At 39.4% G+C, this 18301-nt stretch overlaps 1 protein-coding gene across 2 annotated transcripts in view; it reads left to right on the forward strand.

The window, feature by feature from the left end:
* The first annotated feature begins 204 nt into the window (after nucleotides 1-204).
* atp11b (ATPase phospholipid transporting 11B) overlaps nucleotides 205-18301 on the forward strand; it is a 56735-nt gene continuing 38638 nt past the window's right edge. The window contains exons 1-9 of one of the 2 annotated variants that reach the window (XM_027289958.1): nucleotides 205-608; nucleotides 9384-9500; nucleotides 10460-10549; nucleotides 12446-12526; nucleotides 12819-12926; nucleotides 14270-14398; nucleotides 16313-16416; nucleotides 17355-17402; nucleotides 17830-17894. In XM_027289958.1, the coding sequence (XP_027145759.1) occupies nucleotides 582-608; nucleotides 9384-9500; nucleotides 10460-10549; nucleotides 12446-12526; nucleotides 12819-12926; nucleotides 14270-14398; nucleotides 16313-16416; nucleotides 17355-17402; nucleotides 17830-17894 (769 nt within the window). In that variant the 5' untranslated portion in view covers nucleotides 205-581. The remainder of the gene's footprint in view (nucleotides 609-9383; nucleotides 9501-10459; nucleotides 10550-12445; nucleotides 12527-12818; nucleotides 12927-14269; nucleotides 14399-16312; nucleotides 16417-17354; nucleotides 17403-17829; nucleotides 17895-18301) is intronic. The other variant, XM_010736609.3, reaches the window with a different exon arrangement.

Genomic DNA, 18301 nt, shown 5'->3' on the forward strand with positions numbered 1-18301 from the left:
GCCTGAATGATGGCCTTATTAAGGAGTATTTCCCCATTTAGTAACCCAGTTGTATTCTTAGTTCACACATCTTTATTCTATCTGTCTAACTATCCATAGTTGGATGGATACAGCCTCCACCTCTTTAACAAACTGAATACAAATAATGAATTTCATATCTATCTATCTATCTATCTATCTATCTATCTATCTATCTGCAGACAGACAGGCAGGCAGGCAGACAGGTAGGGGGCGTTCAGAGACCGCTAGACAGCAGTCAGTGTGTGCTCTGAGCTGTGTTTGCTGGCAGGGGGAAACAGTTCGTGGCAAAGCAGAGATGTAGTGTATCTCGCTGGGACTTCGTGGCCATCCGTCTGTCACTTTTTACCGGGGGATCATTTGTCTGACATTAACACGGAATGGGAAAGGCCGGATTTGTTTTCTTTCACAGCTCCACCGCATGAATGTGTCGCGTAATGCGACCGTGGAGAGCTTCCTCCGGGGGGAAACATTTATGGTTCGCGTCGGTTTTTGTTGGAGTAGCTAGTTGCTAGCGCTGGGCTAGCGACTGTGCTGGCTACTTGGACGTATTTTTTGCAAGGATGCTACGGTGGATACGACAGCAGCTGGTAAAAAAAAAAAACACCGCTCTCATACATTTCACACAACGCTAGCCTTCATTTTCTCACATGAGCTGTTACTTAATACGAGGCTTAGCCCGGGTGAAAGCTGTATGAACTTTATTTGGGTAACATTTAGCAGGCTAACCTAACTAGCTGTTGCCGATGTGTCCTAAACGTTGTCGCCTGTCATGCAGCGATGACAGGCAGGTGTAGGTTATGTTAGCCTCCTGCCCTGTTACCTCCCTGACCTAAACAACAAACAGAATGGGGGTTAACTTTAATTTTTGAGCTGTAAGTTCGTGTGAAGTTTGCCACTGTAAAAACATAGTATGCGAGTAACTGCCAACTAACTAACTAACTAACTAACTAACTAAAACCTGACAAAGTTAAGCAGCGTCGCTAACTCGTCTTCGTGCAGTCGCCTTCTCTCTTGCTGCCTCACGCCTACCTCAACTTACACGGAGTTGTTGTTTTTCTCTCTCACTGACTTGAGCTAACAAACTTTAACAGTTGTTTAAGGGTTTGTTACAAGTCTCGAACATATTAACTCACGTTAGCACCGCTTATTTTATTTTTACTGACACTTTCGGGTCAGCCTGGAGTTGTTTTTAATTCATTTCCTTACACGCAGTAGCTCCTCTAATGCTCTCTGAGTAATTAAATGTGCTCAGAGAGCATCCTGTATTTGCTGTAACCTGTTGTTTGCCTACAAACAAACATGGCGTGTGTTGACGCATTGACAGGCGAAGGCATAAAGGCAGTGAGGCTACAATAATGCTCCCTGTCAAGGAAATGAGTCCTGCCTGATTTTGATTTAAAACCGATGCTGCTAGTACAGTGAGTCACAGGAGGTACTTTGACTGGATGAATGAATGATGAATTTCAATGCACAGAGTTTGTATGTTTTGTGTTAACTTCTGTTTGTCAGTACTGTTTAAAGTTTGGACAAGAACCGGCCTTGGCATCCAGTTTAAATTAGATACCCATGTGAATGAATGAATGAATGAATGAATCAGCGCATGATATGAGATTAGCCACACTGTCTGTGAAGTTGCAGCGAGTTTAATCAATGTTAGGGTGTTTCTGAGTTCCCATGTCTTAGTCACTGTGTGCTCCCTGTACTCAGGGTTGATTAAGAGTGACTCCTTGACTTTTTGTCAGTCTGTAAAGAAAAGTTTTCTCTCTGCTTTTTAAAGGTTAATTCTAACCTTCACCTTTTACTTTTGTTAGAAACACCACAGGGAGTGAGAAAAAAAAAATGGTAGCCTCCTCCTAATGTGAGATAGTGCAGGTCATTTGACTCGTCTCATATTTTAATTGGCCTGCCTAGTTAATTAAAAGTGTAATTAAAGTTAGAGCCTGACCAAAGCTGATACTAAATCTAGAGAGGAAATATTCACTGATTACCATATGGCGGTTGATATAATATAGTATTTTTCCATGTGGATTTTGCTCAATATGACTATGCTAAGTTACTCTGAAGGTTGTTTTCTTAAACAAATAACACTTTAAGAATATTAAAGTTAAATATTCTCTTTATTATTTGTCTTTAACATGTTAAACATATATGTAGTTGACACTGCTCGGAGCTTCTTCTTTTCTCTTATCTGTGCTGCTTGCCACAGTACTGTAAAACACAGTCCACCTGATGCTATATCATACTAGACAACATGTATGTTGTTATTGACATGTCAGAAATAGGCCAGTATTAATATTTAGTAGTATTACTGACAGACTCAAATTAAGTTAAAAATGCAATGAAAAAGTTTGTCAGGGGTTTTAGTCTGACTTTGACATCAGCTGGATGGTAGAGCAGTGATGTTTATTTTTTCACATAATTGCTTTTTTTTTCTTCTGGAGGGGGAGGACAAGGCTGGAGGGTCCAGATTGTAAGTGTAGCAGGACTTTAGTATCACTCAGTGCTGACAATCTAGTCAAACTGCATTTACATCATAAAAGATGCACCGTAATTACAATGCAAGGAACTGGGAAAACCCTTTTTGTTCTGCAAGCATCATATAGGAACCTTTTTTGCAGAACTTTCAATAGGGAAATCACGGTTTGCAGTATATGTATTATTGCTGACCATGGTCCAAAGCATATCAGGTTTTTCCATTGATTTCCTTCCTCCAAGGCAGAATGTGTCCACATGTTCAGGACACCTGAGATGTGTGATCTGGCTGCAGGACAGCAACTGGTTTAATGCAAGAAACTACTGGACTCAGTGTCCTTTTCATAACTTTAGGTATAAGTCTATAATATTACTGCTTGTGTTTTGAATTTCCCAAAGGCAAATGTAAAGCTCTGCAGCAAGGCTTGATACGGCTGATGTAGGATATTGCTTCAGTGCACTAAGACACAAAATAGTCATTGCTAGCAACTTCTCTAGGAAGCAGACATAAGCATGATATCATTTTGAAAAACAAAACAAATATAGAGGTTATTAAATGAATGCTCACTTTGATGCACTATCTGTATCTTCATGAGTCTTATCTGTGTGATGGAAGAAGTGGGAAATGGAGACGATTATGTGGATACATTTTATTTGGTATAATCATTCCAAATAATCATTCGGGGTCACTTGCTTGTCAGTGCTGCAGTGACCCTAATAATCCATGATAATAAAGCAGAAAAACATTTAATAATCAATTAACTATCCCATGCCACCCTTCATTAAATTGCTATGTTCCTTATCATCTCTAACTCTGCTTCAAGCTATCAATTTCATGCCACATGTTGTTGGATATATGATTGGCGTGCCTCTGGCCTGTGGTTAGTATTGCAGTTGTCGTCAGTAATCTTATCAAAAGCGGCACCTACTGCGTCTGACAGTCAGCACTAATGCTCTCTCTTCTCCCTCTCCGTGTTGCAGTCCTTCTGTCTTTACCGCTTGCTTTTTTATTCAACTCCCTCGCTCCGTCTTTATATCTCTGATTAGCTCATCCCATTTGATTAAAAGCCTCGTGGTCTATGACACGACTCAGCGCGTTGCCTTGGTTGTGGTGCATTAGTCTGTCACCCAGCCATTGTTCAAGGCAGTGATTCCCCTAAGGCACTGTGGGACTTGTAGGCCTTATGCAGGGAGTAATTACCTGTCAGGTTTCAAATGGATGGGGTCACACGATTCAGGGGATAAAATAGAAAGTGTGATTTCAGCTACACCGAGTGTTTACGAGAGAGCCACACTGAAATTGTTGCTGTACTGTCAGTAGTACTGTATAATTTTTTGTCATTGCTGTACTGCCAGAAAAATGAGAATGAGTCCTGTTACTTTCTTTTGGGTTATGGCCAATGTGGACACTTAACTTTGAAGTTCAGTTAAAAAATGTTTGATATACTTAAGATTAAAAATTTCAATTTTTTCTGTAATATTCAATATAAATCTTAATGGTCCAAATGTCTTGAAAACCTTTTTATCGCCATTCTATCTACCTTTTCTTTGTTTTATAAATTTGATTAAGGAAATAAAAAATGAGAAATGGCTTCTGCATGGATTCACCTCATTGGTTCACTTAATTAAACTGCCTCCAATATGTGCCAGTCACCTGTTCATCGGCCAAGTATGACATCAGCCCTGTGGACTTTTCAGACATTTCACCAATCTGTTATTTACAACTGGAGTCCAAATGAACACAATCTGGCACTGTAGACACCAGGTTAGACCTTTGGCTTATTTTTATTTTTATTTGCTCCTCAAATATGTCAGGTTGTTCAAGAACATGCTTAATAAAATCACAGCCTGCATTGGATTAACCAAAAATCAGTTTAATATTGAGACTTGCTGGGTGCTGTGGTGTGACAGAGGTGTACAGAGATGTGGATCAAGTAAATAAGTGCTTTGGCTGTTTTGTATGATGTTTGTCTTGAGAGTTAAATGATAGGGTGCATGCCTGTGAATCAGCAATGGGGTTGCCCGTGTGTTTGTTCTTTTTTTTATGATTTCATGTTCTTTATTTAGGTGATTTCTTGTATTTTCCTCCTCAAACATTAAAGGCAAACTATAGTTTATTTCTTGAAAGTAAATGCAGCATGATGCTTTATGTGTAACATGTTATTGTAGTCTTAATGGAAATATATACAGGCAAGACTTATTTTCTTGCCGTAATTGAAATATTGTGGACTAGGGTTGGGTAATATGTTATGTTTTTCCAACCAGCCACTATCAACACCCAGCAGTTGCCAATGTACAGTACCAAATTTTTGGGCACACCTTCTATTTCAATCGTGTTTCTTTATTTTTATTATTTTCTACATTGTCAATTAACACTAAAGACATCAAAACTATGAAAGAATTCACATGAAGTCATGTTTTAAACAAAATAAATTTTACATTTTAGATACTTTAAAGTATTCCTCTATTGCATTGATGACAGCTTTGCTCACTCTTGGCATTCTCTCAGCTCCATGAGGTCATCACCGGGAATGCTCCAACAATTTTGAAGTTCTCTAAAAAGTTTCCATATACTGTATGTTGTGTACTTGTTGACTACTTCTTCTATAATCTGCAGTCCATCTCATCCTCAAACCATGTTGTGTCATGTTGGGTTTATTTTGGGTGTTTGTAGAGGCTAGATCATCTGACAGAGCACTCCGTCACTCTCTTCCTTGGTCAAATAGCCATCGCATAGCCTGGAGTTGTGTTTTGATGGCCTAACCAAACACAAACCAGATGGGATGGCATGTCGCTGCAGAATTTTATGGTAGCCATGCGAGTGTGCCTTGAATTTTTAACCAGTGGCCAACAGTGTCCCCACACCATCACCCCTCCCCCTCCTCCTCTTCCTCCTCCATGTTTGAGGGTGGGAGCCACACATGCAGATACGGTTCATTCACCTTCTCTGTATCTGCGGAGACGCATTGCAGTTAGAACCAAAAAACCTTAAATTTGATTCATCAGACCAAAGATAAGTATTTCCATTGGTCCTAAGTCCATTTTTTGTGTTTCTTGGCCCAAGAAGTCCTCTTCTTCTTGTTGGTCTGCCCGAGTTCTTTGTTTGATTGCAGTAATTTGACCATGAAGGCCTGATTCACACAGTCTCCTCTGAACAGCTGATGTTGAGATGTTTCTGCTGCTTGAATGCTGTGAAACATTTATGTGGGCTCTAAACTGAAATGCTGTTAATTGGTGATTTATGTGGCTGGTAACTGTGATGAACTTATCCACTGCGGCAGAGTAATTCTTGGTGTTCCTTTCCTGAGGGGGCCCTTATGAGAGTCACAGAGTTTGATGGTTTCTGCTGCTGCACTTAGAGACATTCAAGTTCAAGTGCATCCATGTTCTAGATTGACTGACTGTCTTATATAATGTTAGCCTCCTATTTCTCTTTACTTTGCTGAGAAGTTATTTGGATAATATGCATTACTACTGTAGCTAAATAGGGTTATTTATTGTATGCCAACACTGGTGGTGTCGTGATGGTCTCAAACACATCAAGAAAACCCTTAATTCACAGAGTTAGATGTAAACATATTCTGTCTCTACAGCTGTTTTTCTGTTTTGCTTCAGCTCAGTGTGCAACGGCCGCCAAATGACAATGTTAGTTTTATGAGCTTTTTGGTCGTGAAGTGTGTATGCTGAGAACAGATCATCCTTGAATGAGTAACAAGGAACAGGGACAGCCAACTCAAGTTTTCTTCTGTAGCTCTATAAACTATGAATGACGATCAGCCTTCTTTATTGATCGATCACTTCGACAAGATGAACCAGAAACAGATCACGTCAGTGTGAAGTGTCATGAGTATTCTCACTGAACGATAGCGTACGACTAAGGCGTTGCATTGCAAAATACTGAGACACTTTCTGTCCACACCGAATCCATTACACTGTATATCCACTTTGTTGTCATGTAAACAAACCACATAGCTCTCAGCTGTCTGCACGAGACATAGTCAGTGCCACTCAAGTTAAAGTTGGATGAGTACTTCCTACATCGGTACTTTTTAGACAGAAAACACATGCCAACAGCCAACAGAGCCATCGGCAAGTAGGTTGTTATGACAGAAACAGAATGAGGTGTCTTATAGATATCTTCTCATTTCAGCTTCATTAATCAACAGCTCCTTGTCCATAGGACCGTGCATAGTTGTGAATATACGCAGCCAGCTGTGTGCAATCATATTAATGATTAACCAACTTAACTAATGGTCGATTGATGTGGTGGTGAGTTAGAATCTGTCACTTATCAGACCATCCATACTCCAGCAACCATCATCAAGTTTCCTCCCAGCAATCATGTAAAGCTTTAAAGCAAGATGTTTACCATGCTAAAGTGCAAAATTGTCATAATGTCTCTGCAGGGATGTAATAGCTCATTGATCAATGCCAGTGACTCAATTGTTACTTTGTTAGATATGAGGATATGTGGCTTACAAAACTCACTTCCTGCTCTGTCAGTGTGAGAAACTGCTAGTTTGTACTTTTTTTTTTTTTTAAATCCTGTATTACTTAATGTCTCAACTCAGGAGACGTGCTCTGCAGTGTGTGTGTGTGTGTTAATAAACAGTGGAGGTATTGGGCGGTTCCTGTTTCCTACAGCAGTAATCTTTAGTTTAGAGGGCAACTCTAAACTATGAATGCAGAACTGTGTGCACAGGTGTATCATTGCAATGCAGAATGTTGCTTTAAAGTTGGTTTTTTTCATGCTTAGTTGACCTTCTGACAGATTGAGTTCAAAGACAGATAAAAAGAAAACTGTCATTCTTTGAGCAGAGATCTTTTTTCAGAATTAGTTGCCTTAACACTGCAGGACACTGAGAACATTTAACCAGAGCTTCATTCATTTACTAACTATGTCAGAGCCTCCTTTTGTTGGCTGTACTTCCCCAGGCGGGTTTTTTCATTGGGATGACAAATGCTGCTGTTTGCCATGACTAACTAACTCAGTCAGTACTGGTTAGACTGGTGTGGCTGTAGTATGTGCATATGTGGTTTTAAATCTAACAGACTAACTCTACTATAGTGTTTGTTTACATATCAGAGGCAGTTTACTGGTCTCGGAAAATACCACTGTATATCTGCATATAAAAAACTGCCACAAGAGATGTCACCTGAGGCAGCGTCAGTTGGGATAAAGGACCACGAGTTGGACATGAAAAAACATTTCGTTGAGTTAGAAAGGACACAGACCATCTTTTGTAAGCTGTGAGCAAAGTGGAAAAGAATAGATCAGTGGAACATTCTCAACATATTGTTTTCATTCCAGAAAGTGGATCACTGACAGTGTTTGTGGAAAGCCTGACGTAGAATGCTTACAACACCCTGAAAACATTCATGTGGTTCAGTTTTGGGAGTAACAGTACGAGGAATAAACAAGACTTTCTGCTCTGGCTACTTTAGTTTTTATTAGGCTTAATAACGTAGGTGTCAGAAAGTAACATCAGTCTATAAAGACTGCAATAAACATGCTGGTCTTCACAATCAGTGTTAGGTGAGGTGCATTTACTTAATAAACAATGTGAAAGCAGCAGCAGATGGAGGGTTTGAGAGAATGAAACAGAAAGACGGTAATAGTTCACACATGTCCCTGAACAGAGGTGAATCTGTGTGGGAGCAAGTGATGTGGCTCGGGTACATTCCTCTGTGTGTGCCTGTGGTTGTGTGAGTGTTAGATCTACGTCATATGAAATTTGCAAATGATTGTAAGCGCTTGCTTTAACCTTCTTAGTATATCAGTAGGTAGCAATATGAAGGTAATATGAAGCAGTGTTTAAGACATTACTTTTTTTTTTTTGCATTTTTCACATTCAGAAACGCAGCTACACGATATACGCTGATATAACCACACCTAGGGTGTATCAAGTGTTCGCATAAAATCAACAGTCACAACCACAGCTTTAATTCCCAGATATCATGTTATTTCTGTCGCTAGGGTGTAACGGTTGGTGACTACACTGTGATAATCAAGGTGTTGATTTGTATCACATGCTGTGATCAACACTTTAGGTGCAGTTGCATGTTTCAACACTTTCTTTTTGATTGTGCATTTTGATTTATTTTGAATGTAAGTCCTCTTCCAGCATAAAGGAAATAGTATTTTCCTGTCAGTTATTTGTGCTTCGCATGTTTATGACAAAACTTTTAGATTTTGATTAACTCTGTTTGCCTATTTAGTGGAAGTACCTATTTAGTGGAAGTGTCTGACTTCCTGCAAATTCATAAAATGTTTCGACAATCGCAGTAGAAATAGTATTACTTTTACTCGATAATAATAGCGATCTTGATCATATGTTTACCACAGTCTTATGCACTTTTCTGTCACACTAGTGTAGAGCTTTTTGATTAATATGATAATGTCTTGATTCATTGTTTTGGATTAAAAATTGTGAGAAGAAACCCCATCACAATTTCCCAAAGCTCAAGGTCTCATGTCTCAAACTTTTGTCAAACCAACAGTCAAAAATCTCAAAATATTTAATTTATTAATTTGATCAAACAGAAAAAAAAGTGCAAAATATTCCAATTTTGAAAGTGAGTACTAATAAATATTTGGCATTTTGGATTTAAAAGTGATTGAATAATGATTTTGGAATTATCTCTACACCAGCTACAGTAATGTACATTAAAAAAGTTCAGAGGTCACAACTTTGCAACACTGTCCTACTCAGTAAAATAACTTGTTATGTAGAGTTGTTTATATCAGTTTAGGTTAAGTGTAAGGATGTACTAAGAGCTGTTATGGAAGTAACTGGTTGTCTCCTTTTTCCCTCCTTTTCAACACTTTGTCTTTCTTTTCTGCCCCACCCCTCTCTCTCTCTCTTCTCATATATCCTCCCTTCCCTCAGGGCTTTGACCCCCCTCATCAGAGCGAGACCAGGACAGTTTATGTAGCCAACCGTTTCCCCCAGCATGGCCACTACGTACCACAACGCTTTGCTGACAACAGAATCATCTCCTCCAAGGTACCAAATGTTGTTCAAGTCATTCTTAGAATTTTGTCCATGGGTGTCAGCACAGGAAGTTAATCAGTCAGATTCACTTTGTTGCTTTTATAATCTTCAGGTTAACTAATATTATGAATCTTCAGATTTTTGCTTAATTTTGTCACATAATTATGTCCTTAAATTCTGTGTGAACAGTACAAAAGCACCAAGTGCCAAACAGACGAGTGATAGAAGCTCTGTATATGTATTTGTTAATTTATAGTTTCGGTGGTCTGAGGCACCCACAGCAACTCTAAACTCATAAGCTGATATCTGCTGCAAGCTCAGCCAGTGTTAAAAAATTAATCCGGCACTCTGGTGTGGTGGGAGAGAGAGATAGGGAGTAAAGCATGATGTGTTGATAACAGGATCAACTCAGACAAAAAAACTTTTGTGTTGCTGAGAGGATTAGTAGGTCAGTTGGAAGATCGGCTGGACAAAAGGGTAATAATCCAAAGAGGCTGCCGCCCAGCACCGGCAGTGATGGCAGGCATTGATTAGACACTTGTTTAAATGATTGACAACAGGTTAAGAATTAAATACATTTGAAGTCTTGTCTGTAAGAGAGAGAAACAGCTGAAATAAAAACCAAGCTGTCTACTAATGTGACGACTTGACTCACTTTAATAAGGTAAAAGCAGAAAGTTAAATCGCTGGATTTTTCTAGTAATAAAGAGTGAACACCAAATGCAGCCACACCTTTTCCTTCATCGGCTGTTCTCTCTAGACCATGCTACACAGGAAGTGATGAAACGAAACACAAGAGTGAAACAAAAACATTCTCCTAAACAGCAGCCGTGTAGAGAACATTCTCAGCACATCCTTTAACAACTAGTTCATGGTGTTCATTATAGAATTTCTCATGAAACCTGCTTAAATAGCCTGTTTTTTTTTTGTTGTCTTTGTCTTAAATGTTGTTTTCTTTCTTTCTCTTTCAGTACACAATCTGGAATTTTGTCCCTAAAAATCTGTTTGAGCAGTTCAGAAGGATAGCCAACTTCTATTTTCTCATCATTTTCCTTGTACAGGTAATAAAGCTCACAAATGCTCACACCATTTTTTGTTGCAGGTACATGTTCTCAGCACTCAGATGGCGACACGTCAAGTGTGACCTCAGTTTTCTTGCCCTAAGTACAAACGTGTCCCTTTGTGTGTGAGTGAGTGACTCATCAACTGCTCGAGAGACAGGTCTGCCTGTATATTAGAACATTACACCCACACATTAAGTAATATGCGCGTCTTTACAGTCAGCCCCAGGCGGTAGGTCTTCACTATGCATCCGTCAGCCTGTGCTGAAGTAGGATTTGGCTTTCAAATTTTCCATCTCCTCCTGATTTATTTGGGCCGGTGTAGTGAAGCCAAAGCAATCGACTTGACTCTGTCTAGAAAGGCTCTCTTTTCACCCACTCAACTTGTCAGTGAAGTTGAAGTCAGCTTAGTCTCAAGTCACTGAACGGCGGGACCCTTTTCATCTTGACACTGTGAACATGACATTTTCCTAGATGTCCAATTTGACCACTTTTGGGAAGTCTAGATGGGTTTCAATGTATCCTGAAAACCTGAAATGCTGAAAACATGTTGATATATCCCTTCAAAAAAAAAAGAAAAGTCTTGGTTTCATTGTAGAGTTTAATTGTTTGTTAAAATGAAACATGTGTTTTTTGTTGTTTTTTTACATCCATATTTACTTTCTCACTTCATATACAGTATACTTCTTGTTCCCAGTCTTTGCCAGAGTATTGCTGCTTTCCTTGAAGCTACAGGGTAACCTTTGATTTACACCTCTGCCTGCCTTCCTAGCTAGAAGGAGACTTAATCTCATCACAGTGGCCCAAATACAGAGAGCATCAGTCACACAAGCATTTCCCCATGTGTTAATGATCCATAATAAAGAGGAATCACACACATTTCCTTCACTGTACACAGTCACATAGATTTTTGTTGACGTATGATATAAATACAGTTGATACAGGTTTTCAGTTACCTGTATGTGTCTACTTGGATTTGAAAGTTTGATGCAGCAGCTGCTGGGTCAAGTATAAAAAGCAGAACACTGGCTAACTGTACACATAAATGTGCTGTTAGCATTGGAATAACAATAAAAATGGTGTTGCACCTAAATACGATGGGTACACACGGGTCTGCAGATAACTGCTATATTCAGAGCTCAAAAAGATGCTGACAGTGATAAATAGCAGGGCTACGACTATACCCTCCCCCACTGAGCCTCTCATGGTAGAGCTGCATTATTTAAGGGTGTAGTTACACTTCAAGCGATTTTAAGATCATTTTTGTCACTTGTCTGGATCGACATGATGTAAAATGTAATCAAGGAAGTAATCACAGAAACACTAAGAGGACATATCAGTGTACTTCCATATTCTGTGCTTCTCTAAACTGTCAGAAGCTAGTCTGCAAAACAAGTTTATATACACCGGAGCAGAGTGGCCATGTAACAACATTCCATATAACCACAACGTCGCTGGGTCGAAACCAGTTGGGGAGCTTTGTTGCACGTCATATCCAAGAATAATTGCTGAAAATCTGTTTATAAATTAATTAAAAGTAAAACAGTACTGAGAATGTCTTTTCCTTTGGGAATAATATGCGTGAAGCATTCAGCGTAAAGCTTTTCAAACAAGCTGAGACGTCTCTGCTGCAACAAATGTTGCTTTTGAATCTTTTAATTTCCCGATTGTGTGTGTAATTCTGATTTGACAGTTTACCTTTGAAGGAAGTTGCAGGGGTTTCCTGTTTGTCACTACTTCTCTCTGTTGTCTCTCTAGTTTAGGCTTGTTTTCTCTCTGGGCATATCCACTCTTACTGAGACTCTGATGCCATCTTTTTTTTTTTTCTTTTCTTTTTCTGTTGCACTTTAGATTTGTTGAAATCTCACCACTCCTGTCTGTTATTTGTCTCTCCAGTTAATGATAGACACCCCAACTTCCCCAGTCACCAGTGGTCTGCCTCTCTTCTTTGTGATCACAGTAACTGCCATAAAACAGGTGAGAACACAAGCAGCTACTAACTTCCTCTTTGTTGGCCTTAAAGCACATTTATCATCAGCATTGCAGTCACCGTCATGTGATATTCACCTTGTTCCAACTTAGTGCAGTATTCAGTTGAAATCAAATTGATTGAAGAAAACTTGAAACATTTCAACATATACAATGCTTTATTGGAGTTTGTCCTTGTCCTTATTTCTCCACTGCTGATCAATATTGCTACATTTCATTGTGAAGTTGGCATCTGTCAGTTCCTTTTATGCAACTGATTATAGAATGAATTTCATCACAGGGCTATGAGGATTGGCTAAGACACAAGGCAGACAACGAGGTGAATGGAGCTCCAGTGTTTGTGGTTCGCAGTGGAAGTCTGGTCCAGACACGATCCAAGAACATTAGGGTAAGATGACAAAAGCTGCAGAGTCCAAGATCAGTGTTCTACTCTTTGTTTAAGAACAGGTACCTGCACCTAAAAATAGCTTTTCACAGCTCACAGCCACCAGCCAGAACTAAGCTTGGGCTGTTAAATTCCTGGAGCCAGTGGTGTTTCTGAGGCTCAGGTCTGTACAGAGAGATAATATAGAATAATGTGGTCAATGAAAAGAGAACTGTTTCACATAGAAACCGAGGCATTCACAGTCTTCAGCACAAATTTGGATTGGAATGTCCTGTGAATGATGCATTTGTTGCAGTAACACAAGACTATAATATAAATGCTGCTGCTTGTTTCATGTTATGCCTGTGTATGTATTATTGGACTGTATTGCTTCGCACTGTATTTGAGCTCTTTGCATATTTACAGGCTGCTCATTAGCATGAACAACCTTGCTGTTAACTCTCCTGTCACTGAAGAGGTGGCTTTGCTTCCTGCCTGTAACTGAGAACATTGCCATACACAGTTTTCTGTGAGTTCTGGCTTCGCAGAGACACTGTAACTATTGTGTTTGCAGCCAACACGACTCTACCTGAATGACACGTGTCCTTTAGTCGAAATGAACCTCTCACACTTGGTACTGTTTATCCAGTCACAGCCAGGAGACTTTCTGTCTGATAGAGATTTTTTATTTATTTTTGGTGTCCCTCAGCATACATATTTGTTCTGCAAATCAGCAGTTATATGTTCTCCTTTAGGGGTGAAAAGAAAAAAAACAAAAGGAAGAATTTTACATTTTATTTACCTAGTTCAGAATATCCTTCAGGTATCTGCCTACGTACTGTAGATGGACACCTCATTATGATATAGCTAATCAGATCTTGCTCAAAGCACTAACATGAGGGTCACACAGAGCCAGACAGCAGCACAGTCTCCTTCTTATCTAACTTACAAACATAAATGCACGTCTTGCCCTGCGCCTTAGCTTTTTGAACGAGTGCCCAAACAAACATTCACCGCTGCCCGGAAAAGTGCGCCGCTCACATCAGTTTGCAGGCGAGATAGCTGCTGTCAGTCAAAGCCACATTCCGACATACACATGCCATGTCCAATCAGCTTAGATGAAAAGACATTAAAGACCTTAATTTTTTCTGTTGACAGCTGAAAACCTTTAACAATACATCTGAAAAACACTATTTCACTACAAAACAAGATGATTGAACAACACAAAGGCACAAACCTGTCAGTGCAAGTTTGAGAATTTACAATAACAATTGTATTTCAATTTTTTTTTTTTAAATGTTAGGTCCAAACAATTAAACAAAATGCTGGTATAAAATGTGTGTGTGTATTTATGCTTGTCTATCCAGGTGGGGGACATTGTTCGTGTGGCTAAAGATGAAACGTTCCCAGTTGACCTGGTGTTGCTGTCCTCAGATCGTGCAGATGGCACCTGTCACATCACCACAGCCAGCCTCGATGGAGAGACCAACCTTAAGGTCTGTGTGTGGGAGTGTGTTGCCCTTGGGAGAATATGTGAGAATGTCTCTGTCTGAGTTTGTGATGTGAAAAAGACAGACTGCTCTTGACAAATAGCAGAGCAAACCATTTGATTAAGTAAACAAGTACCCACAAACTCACAACTAATTCTGTGTCGTAAAAACACGACCACTGGGTACATTTTAAATTCTTAGTTTTATGAATGGACCCAGTTTTTTAAAAGCTGTTTAATGAAAATTAGTTTTTAATTGGTCAGAAAATAGTTTGTTAGGCAGACCTGTGGGCATCGTCAATTAATGCCACAACATCATGTTTTGATTTTAGTGTGTAACACCTCTCCCCTCCCCACTGCACCCGTCCTCCCAGTCTTGCCAGAGGCTATGTTGCTTAATTATCTCTCAACTAACAACTTGCTGCTGCGTCCGTTACACTTTATTTATACAGCAGGGTGGGTTTTTAGTGTTGGCCTAGAAATGTGTTTGTACAATCTTTGCACCTCTTGATATCTTTATAAATTGGTGTCGGCTGCAGCTGTATGCCGTACTGTATTGTTAGAGTGATACTGTAGCAGTGCACCCACATCATTTCTCTCTCTCTCTTCTTTTTTTTTGTCTTCTTCTGCCTAAACCCAGCCTGCCAAAAAATACAGTAGCTACAATGCAGTGTTATTGGATCAGGCTCATCCGACCAAATACTTATGACAGGTTTGGGAAACAGAAGAGCTCAGCTGTTTTGGGCAGGGTCGGAATAAGTTGTGTTAGTAATCAAGGTTGAAAGTTAACAGGGGACCCAAACTGAGTCAACACAGATAAAGTCAAGAATATTTAAATTAAGGAAGCAAGTGAAGGTAAAAATGTCTTAAGTTAAGTTAAGCTGCTGATCACGTCAAGATAGAGCCTGAGCAGTGGATAACAAATATTTAGTGTTTTGTTCGCTTGTGAGTTTGTTTGAAGACATAGAGTAGATGACATTTTTGCCCTCAGGTTAACAATTGAGGTACTAACTAACAACTGACTGAACCAGTTTGTTTATATATAGAAACCTTTTTGCTCTGTCTGGCTCCACATTTCTGACTAAAATAATAATCACAATCATTTTGATAAATTCTTCATCACTATTATTCATTGATTTTAGGGACCACATACATTTACAGCACTTTCATATTTAAATAAACAGTGCTGCTTTTACTTTCATGTTTCATTCCTGCTCTTGTGCAGATCTCTGCATCAAAATAAGACTGGTCCGTATTTACAGTGCATCCTCCTGGAAGTAAAATATATAAAACATTTATCATTTTGCCCATAGTCGAATCAGCACTGCTTTCACTTACACAGGATCAATGTGGTGACACACTGCACAGCAACGTTAGCAATGTTATTCTTCTTGGCTTTTGTGCATTCATAGCACTGCAGTTTGTGGTATTTTTCCAGGTTTCCAGTTGTGTTATTCTGTGGCACAGACACAAGTCCTACACACTCTTTGCATATGATTTGATCTCATTTAAAATTACTTCCAAACAACTGATGACAATCTGTTTTGAGGGAGTGGCTCTCCACCTTCTACTCCACACATTTGATTTTTGCCACTCTGCTCTGTTTTTAAAACATTTTTTTATTACACTTCTACTTCTGCTGCCACAGCATCCAGGAAATCTTTGCGAGACGCATGCCCAGCGGCTTAAGAGCTCCCTAAAAGTGAAGCTAAAACATCTCAATCACTCCTGAGGAGGAAGTGCTTGATTTGATATGCAGCATAGTTTTCAATGAGCAGAAATATCACAGTCATGGTTATTTAATTGTGGGAAGCCATAAATGTAATCACATCACACTTTTTTCAAGTATATTTGTCCAGATTTAAACTCTGCTTCCCTTTCATCAGTGTTCAACTGTATTTCATGTCTTGTGTATTTATAGACTCACTACTCTGTGGCAGAGACATCAGTGTGTCAGTCAGTGTCTCAACTGGAGTCTCTTCAGGCTGTGGTGGAGTGTCAACAACCGGAAGCTGACCTGTACAGGTAGTTTGCACACGCGTGTACACACGTTCAGGATGAGAGCACGGAATGTCCACTGTGAAGTCACGTACAATAAACTGTGTATAAACACGTATTACAACATTAGAAATTACAATATTATCCTCCTGTAGGAAGACTTATTATTATATTCATTTTTATGTTTAACTGTAACTCTCTAAGAACCCCTTGAACTCTCCAGAGCCCACTTTGAAAACCACTATAATAATAATAATACATTTTATTTGAAAGCGCTTTTCAGGGTACTCAAAGACACTTTACAGAGAAGAACATTAAATCATCAAAAACAGTATAAGACAGTACACTAAAAACACAGTAGACATTAAACATTAAAAGCAAATGATGACTATGATTTATACATGGTAGAAATGCACTGCCAGAGATGTGTTATTAAATGTGTGATGGCGCGAGATGACTTCATCACCTCTTCAACAACACATGTTCCTCTTGTCGGTCTCAGCTGGCTACTTCAGGATCGATCAGTGTATTTTTAGATCGGGCAGTTTGTTTTCAGTGACATTTCTCCCCCCTCCCCCTATCATGGTCGCTGTCGCTGTCTATTAACGCTCACTCACTTTAAATACACTTCACTAACCCGGCTGATGTCAACTTTCTGCAGTAATCTGATTTCTTCCATGTGATATTAACCAGAAACCTGGTTGACTTCATCAAGTCGACAAATTAAAATAAACCTTGTTAGCATTCTGCTGGAGGAAATGATTTTTTACACTTGAGCAGGTTTGCGTATGGGGTTGGTACATGTGTGTATGTGTTTTATAGGTTTTATAGTAACCAGGTTATTGAAGGACATGAATGAATTTTTTCATGAATTTTTTTTAACAATAGCCTGATTTCCTGTGTGCATGTGGGTGTCTTTTCTGTCTATCAGACCACTCAACTAAAATGAGTTTGGTGTTTTCCAGGTTTGTCGGTCGGATTACGGTGACTCAGCATGGAGAGGAGATAGTCAGGTGAGACCAGATTTATCCAGCTGCTCTGACTAATAATTAAATCGATAATCATTTGTGTGCCAGCCAAGACATTGCTGAACAGACATCCCCAGTATGACCAAGGGTACGCCATCAGACAAATACAATGGGACAATAGCTAAGGGTGAAACATGAAAGCATGTCTGTGTGAGTAATTGTTCATGCAGTGCTTTGGGTTTTAGCAGAGAAAATTTTACTATGACTGAGCACTGGTCCAAAGAGACTAAACTGTTTCAGATATTTAATCACCAGAGGGCTGCTATGTGCAGCTAAATGCAATTACATATACAGAAGATGTATGAGCCTCAGACTGCTGTTGAGCAAGGTCCTACTGTCTTGTTTCTATCAATATCCTATAGCCACATCCATCTTTCTCTGTATTTATGTTGTTTTTGTTTGCTCATGTCAGACCGCTGGGGCCAGAGAATTTGCTGCTACGAGGAGCCAGGTTGAAAAATACCAAAGAGATTTTTGGTGAGTCTATACAGTTCAAAATAAAAAAATAAAAAACTCCACATGAAAGGAAAGCACCTTAGGGGCTAAATGGTTTTGAGAGACAGAGAGAGAGAGAAAATATAGCTGCTTAGGAACAGGTTGCTTCTGAAGTGCTTCCTGCGGATATTGAAAGCATGACAGAGAGGTGACACAGCCATGTCGCAGCTATGACACAATCAAGCCAAGCTGAGGGGACATTATGGTTAGCACAAGCCACTCATTATCATATCGCTGAAGTCTGATTATGGTATAAGAAAGGTGGCGTCAGCGATTCTAATCCAATGCACTTTTTGTCAAATTCAGCAAATATGCAAACATGCTGCCTGTGTTAGATGTTTCTATACAGCCCTGGGACTGTAAATGGGAAACAAACAGTGGTTTGGACT

This window comes from Larimichthys crocea, chromosome XVII (genome assembly GCF_000972845.2).
Source record: "Larimichthys crocea isolate SSNF chromosome XVII, L_crocea_2.0, whole genome shotgun sequence".
In the NCBI taxonomy this organism is placed as follows: Eukaryota; Metazoa; Chordata; class Actinopteri; family Sciaenidae; genus Larimichthys; species Larimichthys crocea.